Here is a 24,811-nt window from a genome sequence, read left to right as displayed (position 1 = left end):
GTGTGGGGCTCAGCCGGCACTGAGCCCTCGACAAGCAGCTCTCAGGAGGAGGGGCAGGAGGCTGTCTTTTTTGGTCCCTTTGACCTCTCCCCTGGGACCTTGATGCACCCACCCACCCTCTGGACCAGCTCCAGTTGTAGCTACAACCGCCGGGTGCCCCAGCACAGCCAGGAGGAAAAGCACCTGAGCCTGAGAGAGGGTCCTTCGTGGAGACGCGCCCCAACTGCAGGGGAAGTGGAAGCTTTTATTGAAAGGTTCACGTGCTCAGCGTGGAGTCCGACACGGAGTCCGAAAGGCCTCGCCCTGGAGGTGACCGTCCGTCCCTGCGGGGGGCTGACGGCAGGGCAGGGCGGACCGTGGGCCAACTGTTTGCCAGTAGGGGCAATGGCTGGGTCCTTTCTCCGGTGGAGGCAGGTGGGAAGAGGGTCGGCAGGCTGGGGAGGGACCTGTTGTGGGGGCTGAAGGGACTCGGGGCCGGGGACTGTCAGGCCGAGCCTTTCCAGGGCTGGTTCTGCCTCCTTCTGGGGCCGCAGCGTCTCGTCTCTGCCTCCTGTCACTCAGGCGCTCAGCACCAGAAGGTCCTTCGAGGGCAGAATAGAGAACCCAGTTAGGGGGGTGGACGGCTTCTGGCTGCGCCCTCGGCAGGTAGTCACCTGCCTTTGGATCAGGCAAGTCACGTTCTGGGAAGCAGTAGCTCGACAGCGAGGACACTGGGGCGCAAGGGGCCTGAGGCTCTCCCTCCCCGGCCATGCCGTCAGCTGGCAGGGGACCTTGGGCATGTGGAAAGTTTCCTTTAGGGCTTCTTAACAGCTTGTGTCTGATTCCCTCAGCCCCACCCTTTGAAGGAAGAGGCTCCTGCTGTCCTATCCTCCCCTTCCCTCCTCTCCCTCTCCGAGAGGGGAAAGCAGTTAGCTTTTTCTCCCCTTACCTCCAAGACGTCGATGTCTGCGTTGCTGAAGTCGATGTTAAGGATTTTGGGGAGAGGGACACCAGAGCCCAGCACAGCTGTGGGGGGAAAAAGTCAGCAGCGGTCAGCGTGGCCAAGAGGTGTGTCCGCCTGTGGACAGCCACCAGTATTTGCACGATACTGTGGTTCCACAGCGACAAGCGCACGGGACTCGCATCCCAGCGCCACCTCGTACTCGCTCTGTGGTCTTGGGAAGTCACTTGACGTCTCTGTGTTTGGCTCCCTTATTTGGAAAATGGGCTAATGGTTGTACCCAAATGATCAGTTGGTGGTGAGGATTACCTGGAAAAAAGCCTGTGTGTGGTTAAGTGTAATTTAGTGCCGGTGCCGATCACTATTGCTCCGTAAATATTCACTCATTTCATTGTGTTAGCTTCTTTTTCTATGTGGAGTCCAGAGTTTCCAGTTCTTGCCTTTCAGTCCCCCGGCCTTGGTCCTTGCAGCTAGTCCTGCGCAGCGCCCACTCCCTCACCCCTGCTGCCTGCGGAGTTCTGAGCCTTCCTGAGACACCGTTTGGATGTCACCTCCTCTCTGAGGCTTCCTCCGCCCCAGGCCGAGCAACTCGGCTCCTGCTGGTGCTCCTGAACGACTCCGTTAACAAAATATTAATTCCGTTTCCACGTCCCTACCAGGCGTGAGTCTCTGGCAGACAAGGACTGCGTCCCCGGCCTCACCCAGCCCCGGGACAGACACGGAGGAGAGAACGATGCTTGCTGGGTGCAGGCGTGGAAGGATGCACGTGTGGCCCCTCCAAGGACCGCGTGGGATGTGCTGTTTGCTTTTGGGTGGTCAGGGCCCTGGTAGACCTGCCGATTGATGTTCCAAAGCAAGAGAACGTGATATCGAATGAAGAGAGGAAACGAGGAAGGGAGGCAGGAAAGGCAGTGGGGGAAGCTGGGTTAACTGAGGTTAAACACTCTAACTCCCGCAGGACTTCTCGGAGAGCTGAGGACATTGTGAGTGTGCCTCAGAGGAACAGATTCCGTATTTTCCAGGCTTGCTTGTCCATGGAACCCTTTTCTCAGAGTATCTTTTGGGACTAGTTTTCCATGGAACCTACTTTGGGAATCATGGATCTAATCCAATCTCTCACTTTCGAGCATGGTACACTGCATTCCAGGGAGAGTGAGGGGCTTGCTACCCAGGTCTCACCGCCTCCCGGGGGCCCAGCCAGGGTGAGAGTCTCCATCTCCTTCTCCCTGGTCTGCCCAGCCCAGCCCAGCTCCCGCCTCGTCCTCTCCTGCTGGGAACGTGCATGGGCTTTGTGACCAGCACCTTCCTGTGATGGAGACTCAACCTCCTCGTATGACAGTTCCCAGAATAAGGGTCGAGAGCTCCCAAAGGAATCCCGGCTGGTACAGCTGATGCCAGCCCCTCCTCCTCTCTTCCCTGATGCAGAAGTGGGGGGCGAGAGAGGCTGAGGCTGAGTAGCATGACGGCTTGGGCACAGGTTTCCCATCCTAATGGGGTTACTCGGTTGAAGGAGCATTGGCCCCAGCTCCAGAGGGCCCCACCGTTCAAGTATCCCCAGAGAGGCAGGACCATGTGCTATCTATTCCACTTAGGAAGTTGGGCAAGAACACCCTCCAGCCGATCATGTGGCTGCTTAGGAGGCAGTCTGTGTGGTTAGGAGTTTGGAGATATCGGTAAGAGCAACTTTAACTTTATCTCTAATGACTGCACTTTTTATAATAACAGGGTATGCATGTAGTCCCTGTGTAGGTAAAAATAAATACACGACTAAAAACAAGTCAGGAACAAAGCAATGTGAGTATACTTAACAATACTGAACCGTACACCTGAAAATAGAAGGTAAAGTTTATGTTATATGTATTTTACCACAATTAGTAATCCAATATAATAAAAGTGTAGTATGCTAAGTGTCCGACAGATCGGCCAACTGTTCTGTCAACCGCTTGACCAGTCGCTATGATGCACACTGACCATCAGGGGGCAGATGCTCCGACCGGTAGGTTAGCTTGCTGCTGGGGTCTGGCCGATTGGGACTGGGAGAGATGCCCCAGATTGGCCCTGATCAGCCCTGATTATTGGCCAGGCCAAGGGACCCCACTCGTGTATGAATTCATGCACTGTGCCTCTAGTAAGCATATAAAAATAAACCAGGAAATATCTTGGACTGTATTGGGGGGAAAAAATAGAAGAAAGAAGAGTTTAGGAGGAAATATACCCAAATGTTGAGATTAATTGCCCCTGGAGGTGAAATTTAAAAAAAAAACTGATCTGAATTTTCAGAATTTGATATAAATAATCAGAAAAACAAAAACAACCCACCAAATAAGAAAAAAAAAATACAGCAGAAGCAGCAAATAAGGGAGTTGTTGGAACCTTGTGGCGATACTTGCGTTCACAGGCTTAAATAAATAAGCTCAGAACGAAGTTCTCAGAATTGCTATCAAGGTAGACTGGCTGTGCATCAAACATGCCCAACAGACCAGCAGGCACCTGGTCCCCGGGCCACGTGCCCCCGGGAGGCACAGGCACCCGCTCTCACCGTTCATCGCGGGCATAAACGCCAGGTCGAAAATCTTCCCCACCAGCATCTCCATGAGGCCAACCTGCAGGGAAAGAACGAGAACTCAGCCCAGGCAACGGCACGCCGGGATCCCACGGGCGCCTCCAGGCCCCGCCCTGTGGCCCACGAGGAAGGTGCAGAGCTGCTCGGGGCGACCCCGGAGGAGGCAGTCAGGCCTCCCGTGACTCCAGAACCACGGAGCTGGACAGCGCCAAGGCGCATCTGCAGGGATGGGGTGGCCCAGGCCTCAGGCACCGGAGCTCGGGGATGCTGGGACTGACAGGGGGCCAGTTCCTCTCCCAGAGGCGCAGAGCATGGGGTCTATGGTGACTGCTCCAAAACCACGATGGGGTCCCTGAAGGCCCTTGGGTTCCCATCCCAGCTCAGCCTCCGTGGGCCTCTGAGAAGGTTCACTCCCTCTCTGACCCTCAGTTTCCTCATCTGGAAAGGGGGCCAGCCAGCCCTGGTTGTAAGGGTGCTGTGAGGAGTGTGGGCAGATCATGTCAAATGCCTGGACTGGAGCCTTTTCAGATATGATGGCTCTTAACTTCTCTGAGCCTTGGTTTCCCCATCTGAAAAGGGGAGTGGATAATCCTTCCCTCGAAGGGTGGGCAAGCTTCGTGCCTATAGGTAGAGCCCCGGCCGTGGCATAGTGCCAGGCGGTTCTACAGTGACAAGAGCACGGGACTCACATCCCAGCGCTGCCTCTTACTCACTCTGTGACCTTGGACAAAGTCACTTACCGTCTCTGTGTTTGGCTCCCTTATTTGGAAAATGGGCTAATCCTCAGTTTGTGGTGAGGATTCCATGAAAAGAGCTTATTTGTTTGTTTTAAGTGTAATTTGGTGCCTGGTGCCAATCACTGCTGCTCCATAAATATTCACCGATTTCACTGTTGGCTTCCTTTTCTCTTTAGAGTCCAGAGATCCCAGCTCTAGCCCCAGCGGCCAGAAACCAGTGTGAGGCCTGCCCCTCCTTCTCTGAGCACCAGTCTCTCCATCTAGAAAACGAAGCTGGCCATCCCAACTCCAGGGGTTATACCGTATTTTCCGGCGTATAAGACGACTTTTTAACCCAGGAAAATCTTCTATACACCCAGTCGTCTTATATGCCGGAAAATACGGTAGTTGTTTGGGTTTAAAGAGCTCAAAAAACAGCAACACAGTGGGTATTTGACTATTTCTGCGCATGTGGAAACCACCCAAGCTTGTCCTAGGAAGCAGGTATCTGTGTCCTTGTCAGTTTATAAAAATAAAAAAGAGGGGCATTTCTGAAGCTTTAACGGGGGTGGGGACTCAGGAATGAACAGAGCTGAAACAGGACGAAACCCTAGAAAAGGAGTGTCTCAGATTAGAAACGCAGGATTCCAGAAAGCGGGGGTGGGAGGGCGGTTAGAAATAAATCCAAACCTGTTTGTTTTACAGACGAGGAAACTGAGGCTCAGAGGGGGTGGGTATTGCCAAGGTCATAAGGGAGTCCGTGGCAAGGCAGAGCCCCCTGATCCGGGAGAAAGGGGTCCCCGGGATGTGTCTGCCTCCCGGCCTCGCCACTCTGGAGTGAAGGGATGTGGGCCAAGCAGCCTCCCCGGGGGCAGTCAGTCAGAATGGGCCGAACCATAGGCAGAGTTGGAGCCGTGACTCCGTCCTCTGCCCCTCCCTGGCTCGTGGGCCTCAGTTTCCCTGTCTGTGAAATAAAGCTTGACAGGGCTGATGCCAACGCTTTGGAGTTCATACCCCCCACCCCCAGTCCCCAGCCAGTCTCACGGGAATGCCATTCCCAGAAGATCGCACGCCGGGGCCCGAGCTTGGTACTTACATCAAAATTGCCCACATTTGAGGTTCTGAGGTTCAGGCTGGTCCTGCAGACAAAGTAGACAGCCCATCAGAGGAAGTGGTGGCCTGAATCGTGGGGGGCTGCATGGCACTAAGCTGTCAGAAGCCCCCACCCCACCAGAGTCCACAGGAGGGCCTCTCTTGGCCTGGGGGCAGTTAATAAGAACAGTGGTGGTCTCCAAGTATTGAGCTCCAACCATGTACCAGCCACGATGCCAAGGTGTTATATACCACATCCACAGGCTCAGAGCGCAGCAGCACCGCCTGTGAGTTGTGTGTCTTTGGCCAAAGCACTTAACTTCTCCATGCCTCAGTTTCCTCCTCTGCAGAGTGGGTGGATGCAAGGCCTAAATGAGGTGATTCCAGTAAAGCCCTTAGAACTGTGCCTGGCGCATGGCAAGTGCCATGTATACATGTGCGATCATCACTATCTTGTTTGATCTTTTCAGCAACCCTGTGTGTGTATGTGTGTGTTGGGGGGGGGGGGGGGTAGGCGGGCACCTGAGGCTCTAGAGTAACTTGCAATGGCTACTCAGGAGGGAGAGCCCAGGACTCGCACCCTGAGCCTGTGCTCCTGGCAGCTGTCCTTTTCTGAGCAGGGAGGCCCGAGGCCTGGGCTCAAGCTTTCTCTCTGCACTAGGAGGGCCTCAGTCTCTCTGCACCTGAATCCCATCAGCAAACGGACAATTTCACCTGAGAGAGGCCAGACCAGACCCGCTCACGGGCAGGGTCATTGGAGCTTCCAGCAGGAGAGAAACAGATATTTTATTCCTTCCCGACTTCCCCTCCCAGCTCCCCACAACACCCCAGCTCTTTCCTGCCCCTCCAGGGTTGCCTGTGCTGCCCGCACTGCCGGACACCCCAGCTCTTTACGCAGTCCTTCTCATCCAGGCCTCGGGTCGAATGTTACCTCCTTACAAACCCCTGGGCAGTTCTGATTGGCATCTGATTATGAGTAACCCCAACTGTGGGGCTTGATAAATATTTGTTATAAGAAGAAAAACGTATGAACTAGGCACGTGCTGACGTTTGCATATTTAACCTCATTTATCATGAAGTGGGAATAATCATAATACTTACAGAGGCTAAGGTCAAGAAGTAAGTGAATTGAGACACATTTAGGGCCCAGCTCAATGCTTGGCACAGAGACAACACCCGATAGATGATAGCTATGATGATGCTCATGATGAGTCCTGTGAGGTAGGGACAATTATCTCCATGCTCAGGTAAGGAGACCGAGTTGCAGAGAGGCAAGGTCAGTTGGCCTGTGTCACACAGGCTTCAGTGGTCACAGTGGGATTGGAAACCAGGCCTCTTGGCTGCAAAGCCCGTGCTTGTAACCCTTCAATGCAGCTCCAGGCCAGACAGACCATGGTCGGCTCACAGCCCTTCTCTGTGCTCACTGTGTGGCCCTGAGTAGATAAATCCACCTCCCTGAGCCCTGATTTTCTCCTCTTTAAGGTAACAGCCCTGACTCCGCAGGACCATGGGGAGGCTAAGCAAGAGAATGCAGGTAAGTACCGGTGCAGAGCCCGCACACATCATCACCGGCATCCTTATTAGGATTGATGTTGTTATTATTGGCCGTAGGTTCCTTCTATTAAGCTTACGGCTTCACCCTCCCTGCCTGGCTTTGCAGTCACTGCCCGTTTTTACCCTTGCAGCCTCCTGGATTTAACCAGCACTGTAAGCCATGCTAGGAGACCTCTAAGCCCTCCCCCTGTCCCTCCGTGAGCTGGCACCAGACACGGCAGCACCGAAGAGGACTTTCTGATGGGCAGGAGCCCGAGGCCGCAAACCCCCTTACTTGTCCAGCTTGGCGTCGATCATGAGCTTATCGCCCTCCACGGAGAACGAGGCCAACAGTTCTGTGTCCTGGAGGAGAGGGAAGGAGAGGGGAATGTTGCTGCCATCGGACATTGGCCGCTGCCTGCTGCGGGCTCCTGGTGCCAGGCACTGGCTCGGGGTCCCACGAACGCTGAGCATAAAAACAGGCTGTTCGACTGTCAAATTACAAGGGGAAGGTTAGGGAGAGGTGGGGGAGATAAGAGATCAATCAAAGGACTTGTACGCATGCATATAAGCATAACCAATGGATGCAAAACTCTGGGGGGTGGGGGCATATATGGGAGTGGGGTGTGGGGGGGCAATGGTAAGATATGTACACATATAATACCTTAATAAAAAAATTGAAAAAAAATAATTAAAAAAAAAAACCAGGCTGTTCCCTGAGGTTTTGGTCAAACCTCCCTTTATAAGCTGACACCACCAGTAACCTCACCATATAGTGGATTTTCGCCCACGGGAGGGGAGGGGGCTAGGAATAATAAATTGCCCTCCTTAATTATGGTCCACTAGTAAGTCACAGCAAGGGCTGAGTGAACACCTCTCAGAAAGACAACTGCCACAGGAAGCCAGCGAGTGGCGTGGGTGTTTACAAGCTTCTCTCAGAGCGGGTGGGGTGGCCTGCAGCCTAGGAGACCTGCTTCAGATGAGCCATTGCAGATGGGATTGGGCATTATCTCTGTCAGTCAAAATTGCCCTCCCCCTCTCTCCCCCACCCCATGAAAGAGCATAAGAGGTCCCGAGGGCATGAAGCCTTGTTGTAAAAAAATCTGTCTGCTTCCCTGTCTCCCTCACCCCCAAAATAAAATAAAATAAGTTGGTCTTATGAAAAAAATGAAGCCTCTAACAAATTCAGCTGACATTATTAGTAATAACAATAATGATGATCATTGGGATGATGGAGAAGAGGCTCTGGGTATATATGGGCAGGGACCTACTTGGCATGCAGATCATTCCCTGAGGAAATGGCTTTTGAACTGAGCCTGGAGGGTAGGTACGATTTGGCCAGATGAAAAAGAGGGCATGAGAGTGGTCCAGGCAGTGGGAAGGGCAAAACCCTGGGGCAGGAAGAGTTTGGCATTAGAAGGACAGAGAGGAGGCCTGAGATTAAGGAGATGTAGGACTCCAGGAGGCTGGAGTGGGATGGAGCCAGGCCAGGCAGGGTAATGGGCTGGAGAGCCCTCAGGGACTGGGGCAGGGAGAGTCATGCAGTGTTCTGAGCTGGATCCAACAAACATCTGGGCTGTTGATGGGGAAAGCTCCACACAGTAGGAACTAGTCAACAGGCGTCAAGTCAGGGGCAGCCAACTCCCCTCACTGGGTGAGAATTAGCCTTTTGAATCTCTCATCTGACGATGAGAGGCCTCTTCCCGATACTGGGGCTTAGCATGCCCCACCTCCCACACTAGAAGTGGCTCATTTTGTCTTGAGCCCTGGGCAGAGAAACTGGGAAGACATAGCGGATAGGACAGAACCCAAATGTCTGAGTCCAAAGTTTTAATCATGGGGGGCGGGGGGGGGGGATCGGGGGCACTCCATACAACACATTCCTTTGACAGATATTTACTAAGCACCTATTATGTACTGGACCCTATCTATGCTAAGCTCTGGGATTCAGCAGTGAAGAAAACAATTTGCATTTTTGTCCAGCAGTAAACTAGCAAACAAGTGCAGGTTAATACAATGTCAGATTAAGGATACAAACAAAGTAAAGCAGAGGAGAGAATGAAAAGGGAAGGAAGAAGAGAGAGAATGGAAATGGTGAGAATATTTTAGACAGGTGGGCAGAGAAAGAGCTCTCTGAGGAGGGGAGATGTGAGCAGAGACCCTAAGGAAATGAAAGTGTGCGCCATACCGATATCTGGAGGAAGAACATCCCAGGCAGAGAGAACAGCATGTGCAAAGGCCCTGGGGTGGGACTGTGTTGGAGGGAAGATTGAGGAGCTGAAAGGTGAACAGGGTATGTTGTGGGCCATTGTGAGGGAATTAGTTTGTTTCAGGATTAATAGAAAGCCTTTTGAAAGAGGAGCAGCATGATTTTAAGGGGATTCCTGTCTATGAAATAGTTGTGGAAATTGCATTTGTATCTATTCCCTCTTAGGTACCAGGGACAAGAGAGCCAGAACCATCTGTCTAGTTGCCCCTTTCTCCAATATCTGATAGGAAGCATAACACATAGTGGTACACAATAAATATTGTTGACGGCTTGACCAAGGCCTACTTTGCCAGGCACTGTGGTATACAACCCGTGAGAATAATAATAACCAACACTTTTGGATCCCTTACGAAACGTCAGGTACTGCTCCGAGCATCTTAATAATGCCCTGCTGCCTTACCCACGTGGCAGAGGGAAAAATCAAGTCCAGAGAGAGGGGGTGACTTACCTGAGCTCACACAGCTGGAAGTGCTAAAGACGGACTTGAATCAGATCATCTGGCCCCATAGCCACACTTGTCGTCACTATGGGGGGACTGTGAAGATCTGAAGGAGTCTGTGGACTCCTCGGGAGCACGTGGCCACCCACACCCCCAGACACTCACCACATCGATGACGCAGATAGTGGTCTCGACGTCATTGGGCTGGGACACCATGATCTCAGAGGTGGCAAACACCTTTACCAGGGCCTTGTCCTTCTGCAGCGTCACTGACGGTGGGTTGGGCACCTGGATCCTGATGGTGAGTGGCAGGGACTCGGGGTACTGCTGGAACACCTGTGGGGAGACACCAGGCCGGACTGAGCAGGCCCCTGCGGAACGGGAGGTCTCACACTGGCTACTACAGATCCAGCAACACCACCTGAGTCTTACAAACCACTCGTAAAGGCCCCAGCCTGCTGCTGGGTTTGAGCAAGGGCTGCCCTTGTGAGAATGAAGGTGATGATGCCAGCAAAGACTTAAGCTCAGTGCCCAATGCCTGATAATGCTCAAGACTGGTACTGACTGCGGTGGAGTCCCCGGAGCCTTCACAATGCCATTACATTCCCACATCCATAAGGTACTTTTCCATCATGTTACAGATTGGAAAACTGAGGGAAACCCCAGGCAAGCTGTCTGAGGCCAGCAGGAAAGTGGAGACTCCAGCCCAGGCCTGTGTCTCTCGGAAGCTTAGGCCCTTCCTGCCTTTAGATGCCCCAACTGGGATGAGAAAGGCCACAATTTGAGGCGTCTCACAAGAAAGTCCGGAATGTGGGGGGGGGGGGGGGCAGAGCATCCCCACCCTAGTGCTGCTGAGTGTCTTCCCTTCAGCTCCTGGGGGGAGGGGGAGGCTGAAGATAAGGAGACACTCCTGCCTTACGTACCTTGGGAATCAGGGCTCCCAGCGTGGCCGTGGTGAGTGGAGGAAGTTCTTCAAACTGCAGGACAAGAAGAAGAGTCACGTGAGTCCCTGAGGCCATGGGGACAGACAGGAGCTGCTAACATAGTGCTTAACTGCCTCAGGCTCTCAGCAGCCAGTGGGGGCATCTTCTCCCCCTGAAAGACCCCCTGGGAGGCCCTACCTAACGGCAGCCACAATGTAGACCACAGGAGCTGTTCTGTGGTTAAATGGACAAGGCTGGCCACTTACGCTGACCACAGGCATGCCTTAGAGGGAAGGAGACAACTCTTTGTTCTCTAAAAATGCAATTCTTTATTAAAACAAAGTGGGCATCAGTGTGAGCCCACATGCGTAACCAGTGTCGACTAAATGCATGATTCTGCAATATCCCTGAACCACCTGCACTGTTGTTTACTTAATAACTTCCTTTTTCCTTTTTATTTATTTATTTATTTTTCAGAGAGGAAGGGAGAGGGAGAGAGAGATAGAAACATCAATGATGAGAGAGAATCATCGATTAGCTGCCTGCTGCACGCCCCCTACTGGGGATCAAGCATATAATCCGGTCATGCGCCCTGGACTGGAATTGAACCTGGGACCTTTCAGTCCGCAGGCCGACGCTCTATCCACTGAGCCAAACCAGCTAGGGCTTAATATCTTCTTTAAATATACTTTTTAAAACCTCAAATACTAAAGAGTGGACACCAGTATCCCTTTATAGAGATGGCAACTGTAAAACTAAAGGCAATAAAAACAGAACAATGCCCTACCCCCTGCACGGATATTGTTGTCTGTGGAGGCCCTCAGGGGAGGGGGGGAGGGGGGCAGGGGGGCGTTCTTGTTCCCCCCAAGTTAAAAAGAGGACACTTCCAGGTGCAAGAGAGGGTTAATTACATCCTGGCACAAATGGAGGCTTTCCTCTTAATAGAATCAAAGAGTTACATAATTGGTATGGTGGTTTTTCAGAGAACATCTTGTTCTTATGAGATATATACTGAAGTTTATGGAGTGAAATGTCACATCTCTAAAAACTCAAATTGTTCAACAACAGGTGATGGATAGATAGGTGGCAGATGGATGGATAGCTACAGAACAAATATGACAAAATATTAACTATGGAATCTAGGTGAAGGATATTTGGGCACTAATTGTGCTATTTTGCAACTTTGCTGAAGGCTTGAAATTTTTCAGAAGGAAAGGTTTGGAGAGAAAATGAGTCTAGAACATACCCAAGAGTGTTTTATTCTTATACTAGGGGCCTGGTGCACGAAATTCATGCATGGGGGCGGGGGTTCCCTCAGCCCAGCCTTCACCCTCTCCAACCGGGGACCCCTTGGGGGATGTCCGACCAACTGCTGGTTTAGGCTCTATCCCTGTGGGACTGCTGGCTTCTAACTGCTCACCTGCCTGCCTGATTGCCCCTAACTGCCCTCCCCTGCCAGCCTGATCTCACCCCCAACTGCCCTCCCCTGCCAGCCTGATCACCCCTAGCTGCCTCTGCCTCAGCCCCCACCACCATGGCTTTGTCTGGAAGGAAGTTGGACATCCGGAAGATGGCCGGTCGACCCGGTCTAATCAGCATATTATTGTTTTAGTAGTATAGATAGATTATATAGGATAGGATTTAAATGGGGGGGGGGGAGCCTTTTTCAGCAGGAGGAGATGCTCTTGGCAGACAAAAACACATAATCCCTATATCTGGACTGATAGCCATATGCACTATACTACCAAACCGGTCATGAAAAAATTGAACCACTTTCTTACACCTTACACCAAACAGCTGTTGCCCTTAAAACCCCTCCTCAGTCCCCACCTTAGGTTCTGCCTTTGCAGTTCACCCAGATTAGGTTCTGATTGGTTGGTTTCTATGCCAGTCAGTGTCAAAAGCTCCGCCTCTTAGGCAGCCATTGGCTCCTGGCACTTCGCCCAGATTTGGTTCTGATTGGTCAGTTTCTATGCCAATCAGGTCTCCAGACCTATCTCTGGGCCTGATCAAAGAGGCAGGGCTGATCAGCAGCCCCACGGAGGCCTGGAGAGAAACAGAAGGCTGCTGGTGAAGCCGGGAGAGAAAGAGAGAGGCAAGGGCTGATCAACAGCTGCCACGGAGGCTGGGGATCAGACCCTGCCTCTCTCTCTCTCTGCAGGCCTCTCTCTGGGCCTGATCTGCAGCCCCCTCAGCAGTCAGTGCTGGGTCACTGTGCCAGCACCTGCTGCAGTCAGTGCTGGGTCGCCATGGCAACCCAGCACTCCGGTATTGGTGGAGCCTTAGTGTTATGGACCCTGGCTCTTTATCTATATAGATACCTTTTAGTTACTTAGTATGAGTGCTTACCAGGTGAAAGGATTCTAAACATTTACATGGAAATACATACAAATGTATGCATAGTATGCTTTTTTACAAAGGATTGGAATAAAATGGAATAGTGAGAAACTTTCTCACCATATGGTTTGATGTTGTTTAATGCCATGTCTGTGAAACACCTAAAATCTTCCTAGGCACCATGCTTGGGTAAACACGGGCATAACTGATACACATCCACGAATTGGAGATGAGTCAAAGGGTGGGCTGTCTATAGTTCTCACTTTACAGCAATTTCCCCAAAGCCATGGGGACTACAGGATCAATTGGAAGCTCTTTGCTGCCCAGCCTGCCCCATTCCCACGTGGGGCCATGACTCACCATGCCATTGGTGATGTCAATATCCAGTGCCCCTTCCTTCTGCAGGAGAGTCAGCACTGAGCCCAGGAAGTTGGCAGAAATGGCCAGTTGGGAGTTGGTGTTGTCGCCCATGGGGGGCAGTTCTGGCATCGTTGGCCTGGGAGCCTTGGCTGGACGCCCCAGCGGGTAGTCGATGAGCCCTCCGCCAGCCTCCCCAACCAGAGTCTGGAGAAACAGAGAGGAAAGGGGTTACGGGGAGGGGTGCAGGGAGGAAAGTTGAGGAAGGAGGCTGAAGGCTAGGTGAGGCCCTGACTCTGCCTCCAGGCAGTCTTCCTTGATTAAACCCACTGGGTCTGAGTGACTCTTTCATTTATGGCCTGAGATGTTCTTCAATTTGTGATGGTAGAGGGTCTCTGCAGTCCCACTTTATGACCATTTATAATTATAGCCATGGTATGTTGTCCTATATTTTAAATACCTGTATGACATAGATCCTTTCCGCATCTCGGTCCTGCCATATGAGTTAGCATGTTTATGCACCCGCACAATACACATTGGTGTATCTACTCTCTAAAGACTAGGCTCTTGTCCATGGCCTACAAGACACTGTGTAGTCTGCCCCAGGGGCCTCTCCACCTCATCTTGAGCCACTCTACCCCTCACCCCCACCTCTACAGAGCAGCCACTAGGGCCTTGTCAGTCCCTGCCACCCCCTCAGCACCCCCACCATGGTGCCTCCCACACACTGTTCCCTCCCCCACACTCTCCTCTTGTATGTTCCATTCATCTGGCAGGTCTCAGCTCAAGTGCCCCCTCCTTCAGGAAGCCCTCCATGATCTCCGTGGGTATGTCAGATCCCTGCTGTAGGCTCTAATAGCCCGGGACCTTCCTTCACAGTGCTCACCATGTGTGAGTGATTCTTGGATGGCCTGTCCCCTCCAATAGATGGCAAGCTCCATCAGGGCAGAAATCTTGCCCTGTGCACCACTGCACCTCCAGCCCCAGCCCAGCGCCTGGCACACAGCAAGTGACCAGCAAGTAGCTCTTGAATGGCTAGAGTTTATGCATATACCAGGTGTGCATCTACTCGTGCGCACAGGTGTGCTGTGTACATGAGAGCAGGGGTGTGCACCTGCGCCCTGTATCTGAGGGAGCACATGGGGAAGCACCTGTGTTCGTGTGGCCCACGGGAAGTTTGACTGTGTGTGTGCCCCGTGCACAGTTAGGGACCAGATTCGGTCGTGTGCTAGAGCACACCAGCTCACAAGAGCCGAGTCCACGCATCTCTTCTCAACTCCGTGTTCAGTAGTAAGTCAGGTAGGCAGCCTGAAATTGGCCATGGTGGGAGTATTTATACCATGGAAATCAGCAAACGTTACAAATCAGGCTTTTTCTTTCTAATCATGAGAGCCGGCTGTTAATGCTTACCAGCACACTACTGGCCAGATTCATTTCTCCAGGAGACCCACGCCCAAGCAGTGGCTCTAGTAGTTAGAAGCCAGATTGCTTGGGTTCAGATCCCAGGTTTACATTTATTAGCAGTGACCTTGGACAAGGGGCTTAACCTCTCTGTGCCTCAGTTTCCTCAGCAAGAGTGCCTACCTCAAGTGGCTGCTAGAGGTTAGATTAGAAATGTGCTCAGTTTTTTAACACGGATTCTAGAAGGGCCCGATCTGATCATAAAAGGGTCTTGTTCAGATGTTGCTTCCCAGGCACTCAGCAGAAGTCTTGGGGGACCCTCCTTCCCTCCCCCGCCGGTAGGAAGAGGGCCACCTCCCCTTGCCCCGAAGTCCAGTCACTCACGTTGAGGTCCAGCTCCAGGAATTCCCCAGTCACAAGCGGGAGGCTGGAGAAGGTGTACTGGACACTTCCCAATATCCCCAGAGGAATCAGAGCTGCAGGCAAAGGTGGGGGTCACGGGGAGGTACCCTCCCCCTCCCAGACGCCTTCCCTTTTTGTGTCCCAAGGCAGCAAGGCTCCAGCTCCAAGGCACCATGGAAAGAGCAAGAGTTCTGGATTCAAATCCCAACTCTGCCTCTTCTTTGCTGTGTGACCTCAGGCAAGACACTGCGCCTCTCTGAGCTACAGTTTCCTCCTCTGTAACAGGTTTAACATAACTCCTTGGACTATATTGTGGGGAGGGCGGCAGTGAGATCCTGGTATGGATACGCTTTGTAAGTTGCCAAGTCCTGTGTGCTGGGCAAGAAGCTTTAGGGTTTCCACAATGTTGTGCTTCATGGGATCTGGCAGTTCCCTGAGTCCTTGTGACGAACAGCTTCACCTCTGGGCTCTTTCTCCCTTGTTTCTGGCCACAAATGGAGTGAGTTTTACCTGTCTGGGAGAGCCAGCCTCAAACTGCCTGGAATCCATGGGCCCACACCAGAGGGGGCTGCCCTGCGGAGGCTGTGCACGGCACAGCTCGGGTGCCGCCTCTCTGCTGTGGTCCGCACGGATGCACACCCTATGGGGCCGGCTGGCCTTAGGAGCGTTCGCTCGGAAATCCTGGATCGGGGTGGTGCTGGAGCCTGGTGCTGAGACCTGGACAGTGTCCCTGTGTCTCCTGCTCCTCACTCTCCAGTCCCTCTGTGGGTTGAGACCTGGACAGTGTCCCTGTGTCTCCTCCTCCTCACTCTCCAGTCCCTCTGTGGGTTGAAGCCAACCCCCTCTTTGTAGAGAGGAGGAAACGGTGGAGGGGGGGTGGGGAGTGCACACACCTGCCAGGGCAGAGCTAGGGCTCCACCCAGCCTCCTGGCTCCTAGTCCAGAGCCACAGCCCCTTCCTCCCCTCAACGCCCCCGTCTGGGGCGGAGCCTCCTCCACTTTGTGGAGGAATGCTTGGGGACAAGAAGGAAATCCAGGTAGACTCTCCCTCAAGGCATCAGTCACACAGCAACACAGCACTCTAAGGGCATGCGCCCACCTCCTGAGTCCCCCTCCCAGGCCTGTGGGGGCTGGGCCCAGGGCAGGCACCTTATGGTGCAGGAAGAACTTACAGTTCACCAGACCCAGCTGGTCGTTCACCAGACCCAGCACGACGTCCACAATGGGGCAGAGCTGTGGGGGAGAGAAAGCATGCCGTTCTGGGGACCGTGCAGGGGACTGCGGGGGGCGTGCACGAGTAACAACTAAGCGGAGCTGATGTTTACTGACCTGCTCTGTGCTCGGCACTGTCCTCCCCACGGCCCCACAGGGAAGGCTCTCTCACAATCCCCATTTCACAGAGGGGAAAACGGAGACCCAGAGAGGTGATATGATTTGTCACACAGCTTGGAAGTGCCCGAGCTAGGACTCAAACTCAGAACTGTGTGATCCTCAAGCTCCGTCTCCTTGTCCCTCCACCAACCTGTCCCTCTGTGTTCCTCAGAGTCAACCCAAGAACATGCCTCAACCCCCTGGTGCCCTCTGGGCCGCCTGCATGTTCGCAGCGTTGGAGGTGGAACTGTGGCCCCTCGGTCTAGGGAGTCGGGGCTTCTTGCTCCCCGTCCCAGGATAGGTTCTTACCAAGTCAGGGAGGACATTGGCCAGGACTCGGTTCACTAAGTTGTCCACAAGGTTGGGGAGCAGCCTGAGGAGAGAGGAGCAGGATGAGGAGGGGCTCACCAAGCTGTGCACACGCGGGGCCCTAGGCCAGGCCCTGTCTGAAGAGAACCTGTCCGTGCTGGAAGCTGCTCTGAAAGCTGGGAGGGCAGTGTGCCTCCACCCTGGACCTAGCTGGACGGGCTAGTCAGGCAAATTGGGGGCTTTTTATTCATTCATTCACTCATCCATCCATTCACTCATTCATTTACTCATTCAACAAACAAATGTTTCTTGAGCTCTGCAATGGGCCAGGCCCAGGCTGGGATGTTCCTGATTTTTAACTGCAAATGTTGTTCCCTCCTGCTCAGCTGGCCCTCTTCTAATGGACTGTTCGTTGCAACTTTGCATAATCTTCCCGAAGGATACAGAAACATCTCCAAGTCGAGGAAATGAAAAAAAGCAAAGAAAAGCGGTGTTAATAGCGTGTGCCCGTTTGTGTTAAAAGGCGGGTGGGGAGTAAGAACCTACATTTGTGTTTGCTTCGTTTGCACAAAGGAATTGGAAGGGGAGCTTGGTGAGAAGGGGCAGGTGGGAGGCAGGCTCCTCACTCTGTGCCTTTCTTTTTGTCTTTTTGAACCATGTATTACCAACGGTATTTCCCAGTGAAAACGTGAATTTAAAAATCTGTGAGGTTTCTGTGTGCTGCCCTCCCGCCTCCCCTCACGGAATACCAGGGGCCCATCTTCTCGTTCCTACCACCCTGGAGCAGAAACAAAGACTCAGAGAAGCTCACGTGAATCAGAAATTCTCGGGTTTGAGTTGTACAATGAGTATTTCTGCTCCCAGAGCTTAGATAAGATGAGAGCTGGGGGGATTGGGCCAAGAGATTGATAACACGGGGGAGGAAGGTTGTGGGGGAGGGGAGGGTGCGGGCGCGGGGCAGAGGCCTCAAAGAGAAAAGCTGAAGAGGTCTCTCCCGTGATGAGGGCCCGGGAGTGAATGAAGGGGCCTCAGTTCTGAGCTGCCCTGATGTGCTCTCATCCAAGACCATCCCCCGGAGGGGAGTGGGGGGCGGAGGCAGGGAGCGTGCTGGCCATACACAGACACTTGAAACCACTCTGGTCAGAGGGTGGGGACTTGGCCGCCTTGTGGGGAGGGTGCAATAGAAAAAATTTCACCCCCAACCAAGTTTGCACTGGACAGAACCCACTGGGAAATTTTCTCTTGGATTGGGGCACTAATGGACACAAACCTGTTAGACATATATTAGGAACTCTTAAAATGTGCCAGGTTCTGCACTAAGGCTTTACATTCATTATTTCAATTCCAACAGGAAAAAGAATCACCCCCATGTAACAAAGAGATGAGCAAACCAGAGTTCAGAGAGGGCAACAGAATTGCTCAACGGCACACAGCAAGGGCTAGTGGAGCTGAGATTTGAACCACAGGATGCTTCCAGAACCCCTGCTCGTAACCATACAGCGGGCCGTGCCAGCATCCCCCAAGGCGCTCCACGGCTCGGGTACTCACCCTCGCAGCAGCCTGACTTTGATACCCCCCAGGAGGGTGTCGCATCTCTCGATGACCAGCCTCGGGTAGCCTGTGCGGTCCATGGTCAGCCGGACCTTGGCCGTAATGTTCACCTCCACTGCGATGTCCAGGAAGCCAATGAGACTGGAGGAGACCATGAGGCCAGGGAGACAGAGTCACCCCCAGCCTCCAGGCAGCTCAGCCTCAGCCAGCCCTGCCTGGCTCCTCTCACCCTTGCCGGCCCTGCCCCTTGCTATTATGCATCGGTCATGCTCCTTGCTCATCTCTAGGGATCCCAAACCAGAAGACTTCCCTGGTCCCTCAAGTCATATGTGAACAAATCTGTGTCCCTCCTCAGTCTGTGAGAGCTTCTAAGGCTGGGACAGGGGTCAATAAAGGAACTCTACATATACACTGAGTGGCCAGGTTATTACGATCTCTGAACGCATAATAATCTGGCCACTCAGTGTATTTGTATCTCAAATGGGTACCAAAAGTATTCTAGACTTTTGCTGGAGATCAACCACCTATTTGCCCTGAGCTTTCTATCAGCCAGTGCAAAGGGGAAAACTGATCAGGTGCACGATTTATAGTATCTTTGATATCAAATAAATGAGGTGCTCAAGAGAAGTACACTGGGTGGCCAGAGTATTATGCGTTCAGAGATCATAATAATCTGGCCACTCAGTGTAAATTTTGGTTTCCAAGGTGAGCACCCAATGAGCTAACTTTATAGACGTGACCTCAACCCGTAGGGAGAAAGCAATGCACACGTCCACGCTGAGGTCCTCGGATAAGCACCTCCCAGGCGGCAGGCACTCTTCAGGGAGGCAGGCGCCTGTGGCCGCAGCCGCGTGGAAAAGGAGATGTCAGTATGCCCGTTGCAGGCAAAGACACTGAGCTTCAGTGACATTAGGGGACGGCCCAAGGTCACACAGCTTAAAAGAGAGTCGGGATTTGAACCCAGGCTGTCACCTAAGATCTTAACCTTCTTGCAGACCGCCCCCACCGCTGACGGGGACTAAAGATGGCCTGAGCCCAGGGGTGTAAGCCGTGCACTGGGTGGAAACACATGAGACCTTATTAGTCCCCACATTAAGGACTCAGAGGCTGACGTGTAGGGAAGGGAAACAACGGCCCAGGATCTCCCCGCCGGGACATGGGATGCTGAGGGCACACACCTCTTCCCGTTGATGGCCACGCGGGTGTACAAGCTCAGGTAGACGCCCACGCCGGGCAGGAGCCGAACAGACACCCGAGGGAGGGTCAGCTCCACAATTCGCAGCCTGCACGGGACCAAGAGCAATGAGAGGACAGGGGCCCCTGCTGCTGGCCATGCCACTCCCCCTGGGAGTGCCCTCCCTCACACACACCTCCTGACTCGAAAGAGACCTGAGGTTTGTGGGTAGAACTTGGAAAACATAGAGAATAAAGGCAAAAGATGCCATGACCCCTACTCCCACTGCCCAGAGACCCACTCGGCATGTCCATGTATTTCCTAGGACTTTTTTAAATGTAAAGATGCCATTCCTTTGGCTTGTCCCTGCCCCTCTATGCCTGGTTTCCTCCTGCACATTCTCAGATTTCAGCCCAAGGTCCTCTTCCTCCAGGAAGCCCCCGCCCCCCGCCTCCCCACTGTACACATCCTCATTTCTCCACGAACTTCTTACCGCGGAGGCAGTTGGAGGGTTATTTCCAGGCGTCTTTATCCATGTCCATAAGGACAGGAGCTATGTCTTTCCTTGGCTAGCCCTATCTCCAGTGCCAACACAGTGCCCAAACCATAGCAGGAGTTCCAAATAGTTTTGAATTAAATAGTGAATGTGAGGAGGAAGCTGGGCAGAGTTGAAATTATATACAGGGTAGGGAAAAAGTAGGCTTACAGTTGTTCATATGGAAAATAATACAATGATTAATAAATATTAATGCAAGCATAAACTCTGTTTCATGTACTCACAACTGTAAACCTACTTTGGCCCCACCCTGTGTGTATGATTTTAAATCCTTGGGCTTTTTCCACCTAAACTATGTTACTCTGACCATTCTACAGGTGGAAAAGTTGAGACTCAGGGGAAAGGAATGGTCCAAAGTCACACACAAGTATAAAAGGCTGAGCTGGGACTCAAATTCAAGGCTGTCTAATGACAAGACCCAAAACCATCCAACTTGAGATTCTCAAGACGTCCAGTCCCGAGGCCAAGCCCCGAAGTGCCCAAGGCTCTGAAGACCATCCCTCCTCCACCTCCAGGTCTAGGGTGATCACCCGTTTGGAGATTCATCCCGGGGGACTTGGTAGGGGGATCTTGGCCCCTCCTTACCCCGTGATGCCTTGCACCGTGCTCAGGATGCCTCCCTCGCCGAGCACGCCCAAGACGCCCCCTCCTCCGAGAAGTCCTCCGTCACCAAGAAGACCGCCTCCTCCAAGCAGGCCACCTTGGCCCGACAGGATGCCGTTGGTTGCCAGCATGCCACCAGTGCCCAGCAAACCCCCAGAGCCCAGGGCCCCAGTGGCCACCCCGGGTGGGATCTCTCCCGGCCGCAGTTCTCGCCTGTGAAGCCTGCCAACGGATGCTGCACCTTCGGCTGACTTATACAGCCGGTGGCCCCCGTGGCCACCGTGTGCATCCTCAGCCGTGGGGTAGTCGACACTTCGGAGTTCTTTTACGTCTCCGTTTCGGAGGTCTCTTACGTCGCCACTTCGGAGGTCTCTTACGTTTCCATCAGAATCAAGAACTTCACCGTATCGGTATTTGCCCCCGAGCTGAGCGGTGTTGTCATTGGTTTTGAGGTGACCATACTTGTAATTCCCGCCAAGCTGGTTGCCATTCGTATACTTTGGGGGGCGATCTCGGACATGGAAATCATTGTAAGGAACACCACCAGCACCTCGGGGGTAGGTCATGCTTCTGTAGTCATCGTAATAGTGTCGGCCGCCACCCAGCAGACCACCACCACTGCCACCCAAGAGGCCACCACTGCCACCCAAGAGGCCACCACTGCCGCCCAACAGCCCCCCACCACTGCTGCCACTGCCACCCAACAGCCCCCCACCACTGCTGCCACTGCCGCCCAACAGCCCCCCACCACTGCTGCCACTGCCGCCCAACAGCCCCCCACTACTGCCACCCAGTAAGCCTCCTCCAACTCCACCCAACAGATCACCGCCACCCCCTCCACCACCACCACCAAGCAGGCCCCCCAGAAGACCACCTCCCCCGCCACCTCCACCTCCACCAAGCAGACCCCCCAGGAGAGGCCCACCACCTCCACTAGCAGCTTTACCCATGGGCACCTCCCTCAGGGCTGAGTGGAGAGCATCGCTCTGCTGCAGGTTGCTGGAAAAGGCTGCGGAGAAGCAAAGGTGTGTCAGGGGTTCCTCCCTTTCTCCACCTGCAGCCCCCAGGCACCACCTGGGAGCCCTTCTTGGCTCGCTGGGCCCCCCTTTTCCCATAGGTAAAATGCCCACGTCAAATGGGAAGATTCCTCCAGTCCCACCAGCCCTGATGTCCCGGTGAGCTCATCAGCTGCTGGCTTTGACCTGATCTCACATTCACTAGATTTCAACAGCATTCAGCCAAAACTAGATAATTTTGCTTCCTCACCCTCCCTTCCAAGTGTTCTATACTTTATAGCTCAAAAACCTACTTCCTCTTCCATTATCCCACTGACTCTTGGGAAATAGTCAAGACCAGAATAATTGTCCCCATTTGATGGATAAACAAAGTGAGGCCTGTGACACTCAGATAGGAAATGACCTCATTTTTATTCTCATAATAGCCTTGGATGGGAATGGGAACAGGGAGATTAGAGGCAGGAATAATTATAGCTCCCGGTTTTGAGAGCTGTCTATGTACCGGGAATTGTGCTAAGTTTTCAAAAGATCAACTTGCTTAATTCTCATATCAGTCCTCTGAGATAGGAACTTTGATTGCACCCATTTTGCAGATGAGTAAACTGAGGCTCATAGACTTAAGGTCACACAGTCAGTATCTGAACCCCAGGAAGACTGACTCCAGGACTCAAGCTCTTACTCACTGCTCTCGACTGCCTCGTGCATAAAGTTCCCAACATGGTGTTTGGCACATAGTAGGTGCTCAGGAAATAGTAACCAAAAGGAAAGGGGGAAATTACAGCCCAGAGAGAAGTCACCCATCCATCTGATATAGAATCTGCCAGTGAGGAAGAGGGTCCTTGGGAACTTCAGAGTAGGAAGGACTGCCCTGCCCCCCTCAATGCCACACCTACCCCCTTCAGGGATGGACTCACCATTGCTCAGCACATCCTTGGTCACCCTGAGGACCGTGTTTGTTTCTTGGCGCATGCCACACACAGCTGTCACAGACAGAGCAGCCACACACCACGCCGTCCACATGCTGGCGCTGCTTGCCTGCTGGAGACAGTGCATCAGATGGCGGTAGCTGGCCATCACCTTCCTGGCCAGCAAATGGAGCTAGGCACCTCCTTCCAAGAGTCATACCAGGATCCTGAGTGTCTATTACAGGGGTCCTCAAACTTTTTAAACAGGGGGCCAGTTCACTGTCCCTCAGACCGTTGGGGGGCCGGACTATAGTTTAAAAACAACTATGAACCAATTCCTATGCACACTGCACATATCTTATTTTGAAGTAAAAAAAACAAAACGGCAAAAACACCCGCATGTGGCCCGCGGGCCGTAGTTTGAGGACGCCTGGTCTATTATATGCCTGATACAATGTGTTATTAGAAAGCAGAGTTTCTGGGGAAAGGATCCCAGGTCACACAGTGGGGCAGAGTCCAGAATTTCTGTTATCACCTTCTGAGTTTTTCAAACTGAAATTAATCTGGAGATACAAAGCAGACCCATTAACTAAAGTGCTCCAGAACGTGGATGTTCGATTATCTCCCAAGATGAAATTTTTAAATGAAGCTTCAGGGAGAGAGGTCATGAGGATTCCAACCAGAACAGCAAACTGGGAGCAAGCAGGCTCTGGGGAAATCTCTCCGGCATCTACCCCTTTATTTACCTACCCACCCATCCATTCATCCACTCAGCCACCTACTGCTCCAACCATCAGTTCTCCCTCTCTTGTTCATCCATCCATCTTTTCATCCATCCTTGCAGCCATCATACCACTCATTCATCCACTCACCCATCTACTCATCCAACTGTCCATTTCCCCTCTTCAATCATCTTACCCATCTGTCCTTCCACTCATCCATGATACAGCCAGCCAACAAGCCAGTCATATATCCATCCACCCGTCCTTCCACCCTTCCATTCATTCTTCCACCAGTCCACCCACTTATCAAAACATTCGCATAGCCACCCTTCCATGCTGCCAGCCAGCCAGACAGCCAGCAAACACCCTCTCCCACCTCTTTGCAGGAGACAGTTGTATGCCATTTAGTTAAGATAAAGGGCTCTGGGTCTTTGGGTGTAATCCTTAGGCAAGAGACTTTACTTTTTTTTAAATCCTCACCCAAAGATATTTTTCCATTGATTTTTTTTAGAGAGAGTGGAAGGGAAGGAGGAAGGAGAGAGAGAGAAACATCTATCTGTTGCCTCCCACAGCTCCCAAACCCAGGTCATGAATAGAACCTGCAACTATAGTATGTGCCCTTGACGGGGAATCGAACCCGTGACCCTTTGGTCCACGGGCCAACGCTCTAACCATTGAGCAAACCAGCGAGGGCAAGACTTTACCTTTTTGAACCTTTGCTTCCTAATCATAACACATTGCCTCAGGCATATAACAGACACTCAATAAACAGCATCTAGTGTTACTGTTTTGGGACTCTTATCCCAGACCTCTAAGAAGTGGGTCTTAAGTTATGAGATAAGGGGCTCTGACTGGAGCGGTGAAGCTGCATGTGTGGGTGAGTTGGTAAGCCTCTAGGAAACTTTATTTTGCTGCCTTCATGCCATCACCCACTTCTCTCACTCCATCATCCCAGCCTACCCATTCACCAGCCTCAGAGAGTCACCACCTCACATCTGGGCCAAACTGGGAAATTGTTGGCTTCAGCCCCCTCCACTTATTCACCTTCTTTCCCTTTTCCCTGCTCCCATTTCTCTTCAAGTTCACCAAGCCCCCAAGTTTTTTTCCCTACTCCCACTGCTCCCAGGAGAGTATCAGAGGCACTCATTTATACTAGAATATGAAGGACTAATATGCATAAGAATTTTCCTGTCTTCCTCACCTCATCCTAACCCCACTACCCATAAATCTGTGTTCAATGAGGTACCACCACCTTCAGTTAAAAAGATGGGCTTTTTAATGAAGGGATTTCTGGCATCAGCAAGCAGCAGACCTCAGCTTCCCCCTGTCGACCTAGACACTGAAAAGGGAACAGACTCCTCCTTACCCCTGTGAAGTCCCTGAAGCTCAGTCCTGAGAGGTCCCGTTCACCGGCCACTCTGCTTTGCGCTGAGTCTGGTCACAGGCCCCTTATATAGCAGCTAGAGCCGGAGTCCAAATCCAGAGAGGGAAATACCGTATAATTATAAGAGACCAGACAGATTTGCTCTGCAAATTGGGCATTGAGCCCCAAAACCACAAGGGTTTGCGGTTTGTGGCTAATTCCAAGAGCTGTGTTCAGCCCCAGATGGTGTCACATGAGCTGGGGTTTATC

The 24,811-nt window shown here is 52.5% G+C and overlaps 1 protein-coding gene across 1 annotated transcript; it reads right to left on the bottom strand.

The window, feature by feature from the left end:
- Positions 1-557: 557 nt before the first annotated feature.
- BPIFB4 (BPI fold containing family B member 4) lies at positions 558-22,571 on the bottom strand (the record flags this gene model as incomplete). Its single annotated transcript, XM_079784714.1, has 16 exons — positions 558-581; positions 929-1,005; positions 3,480-3,543; positions 5,316-5,358; positions 7,140-7,207; positions 9,718-9,888; positions 10,476-10,529; positions 13,173-13,376; positions 14,955-15,046; positions 16,144-16,204; positions 16,652-16,715; positions 18,200-18,343; positions 19,381-19,485; positions 20,518-21,085; positions 21,482-21,544; positions 22,466-22,571. 16 exons carry the CDS (start codon positions 22,569-22,571, stop codon positions 558-560), a joined length of 1,908 nt encoding a protein of 635 aa, XP_079640840.1.
- Between the last annotated feature and the right edge of the window lie 2,240 nt (positions 22,572-24,811).

Source organism: Cnephaeus nilssonii (assembly GCF_951640355.1).
Source record: "Cnephaeus nilssonii genome assembly, chromosome: 11".
In the NCBI taxonomy this organism is placed as follows: domain Eukaryota; kingdom Metazoa; phylum Chordata; class Mammalia; order Chiroptera; family Vespertilionidae; genus Cnephaeus; species Cnephaeus nilssonii.
The sequence above is the reverse complement of the archived record's forward strand: the minus strand, read 5'-3'. Positions and strand labels throughout refer to the sequence as shown.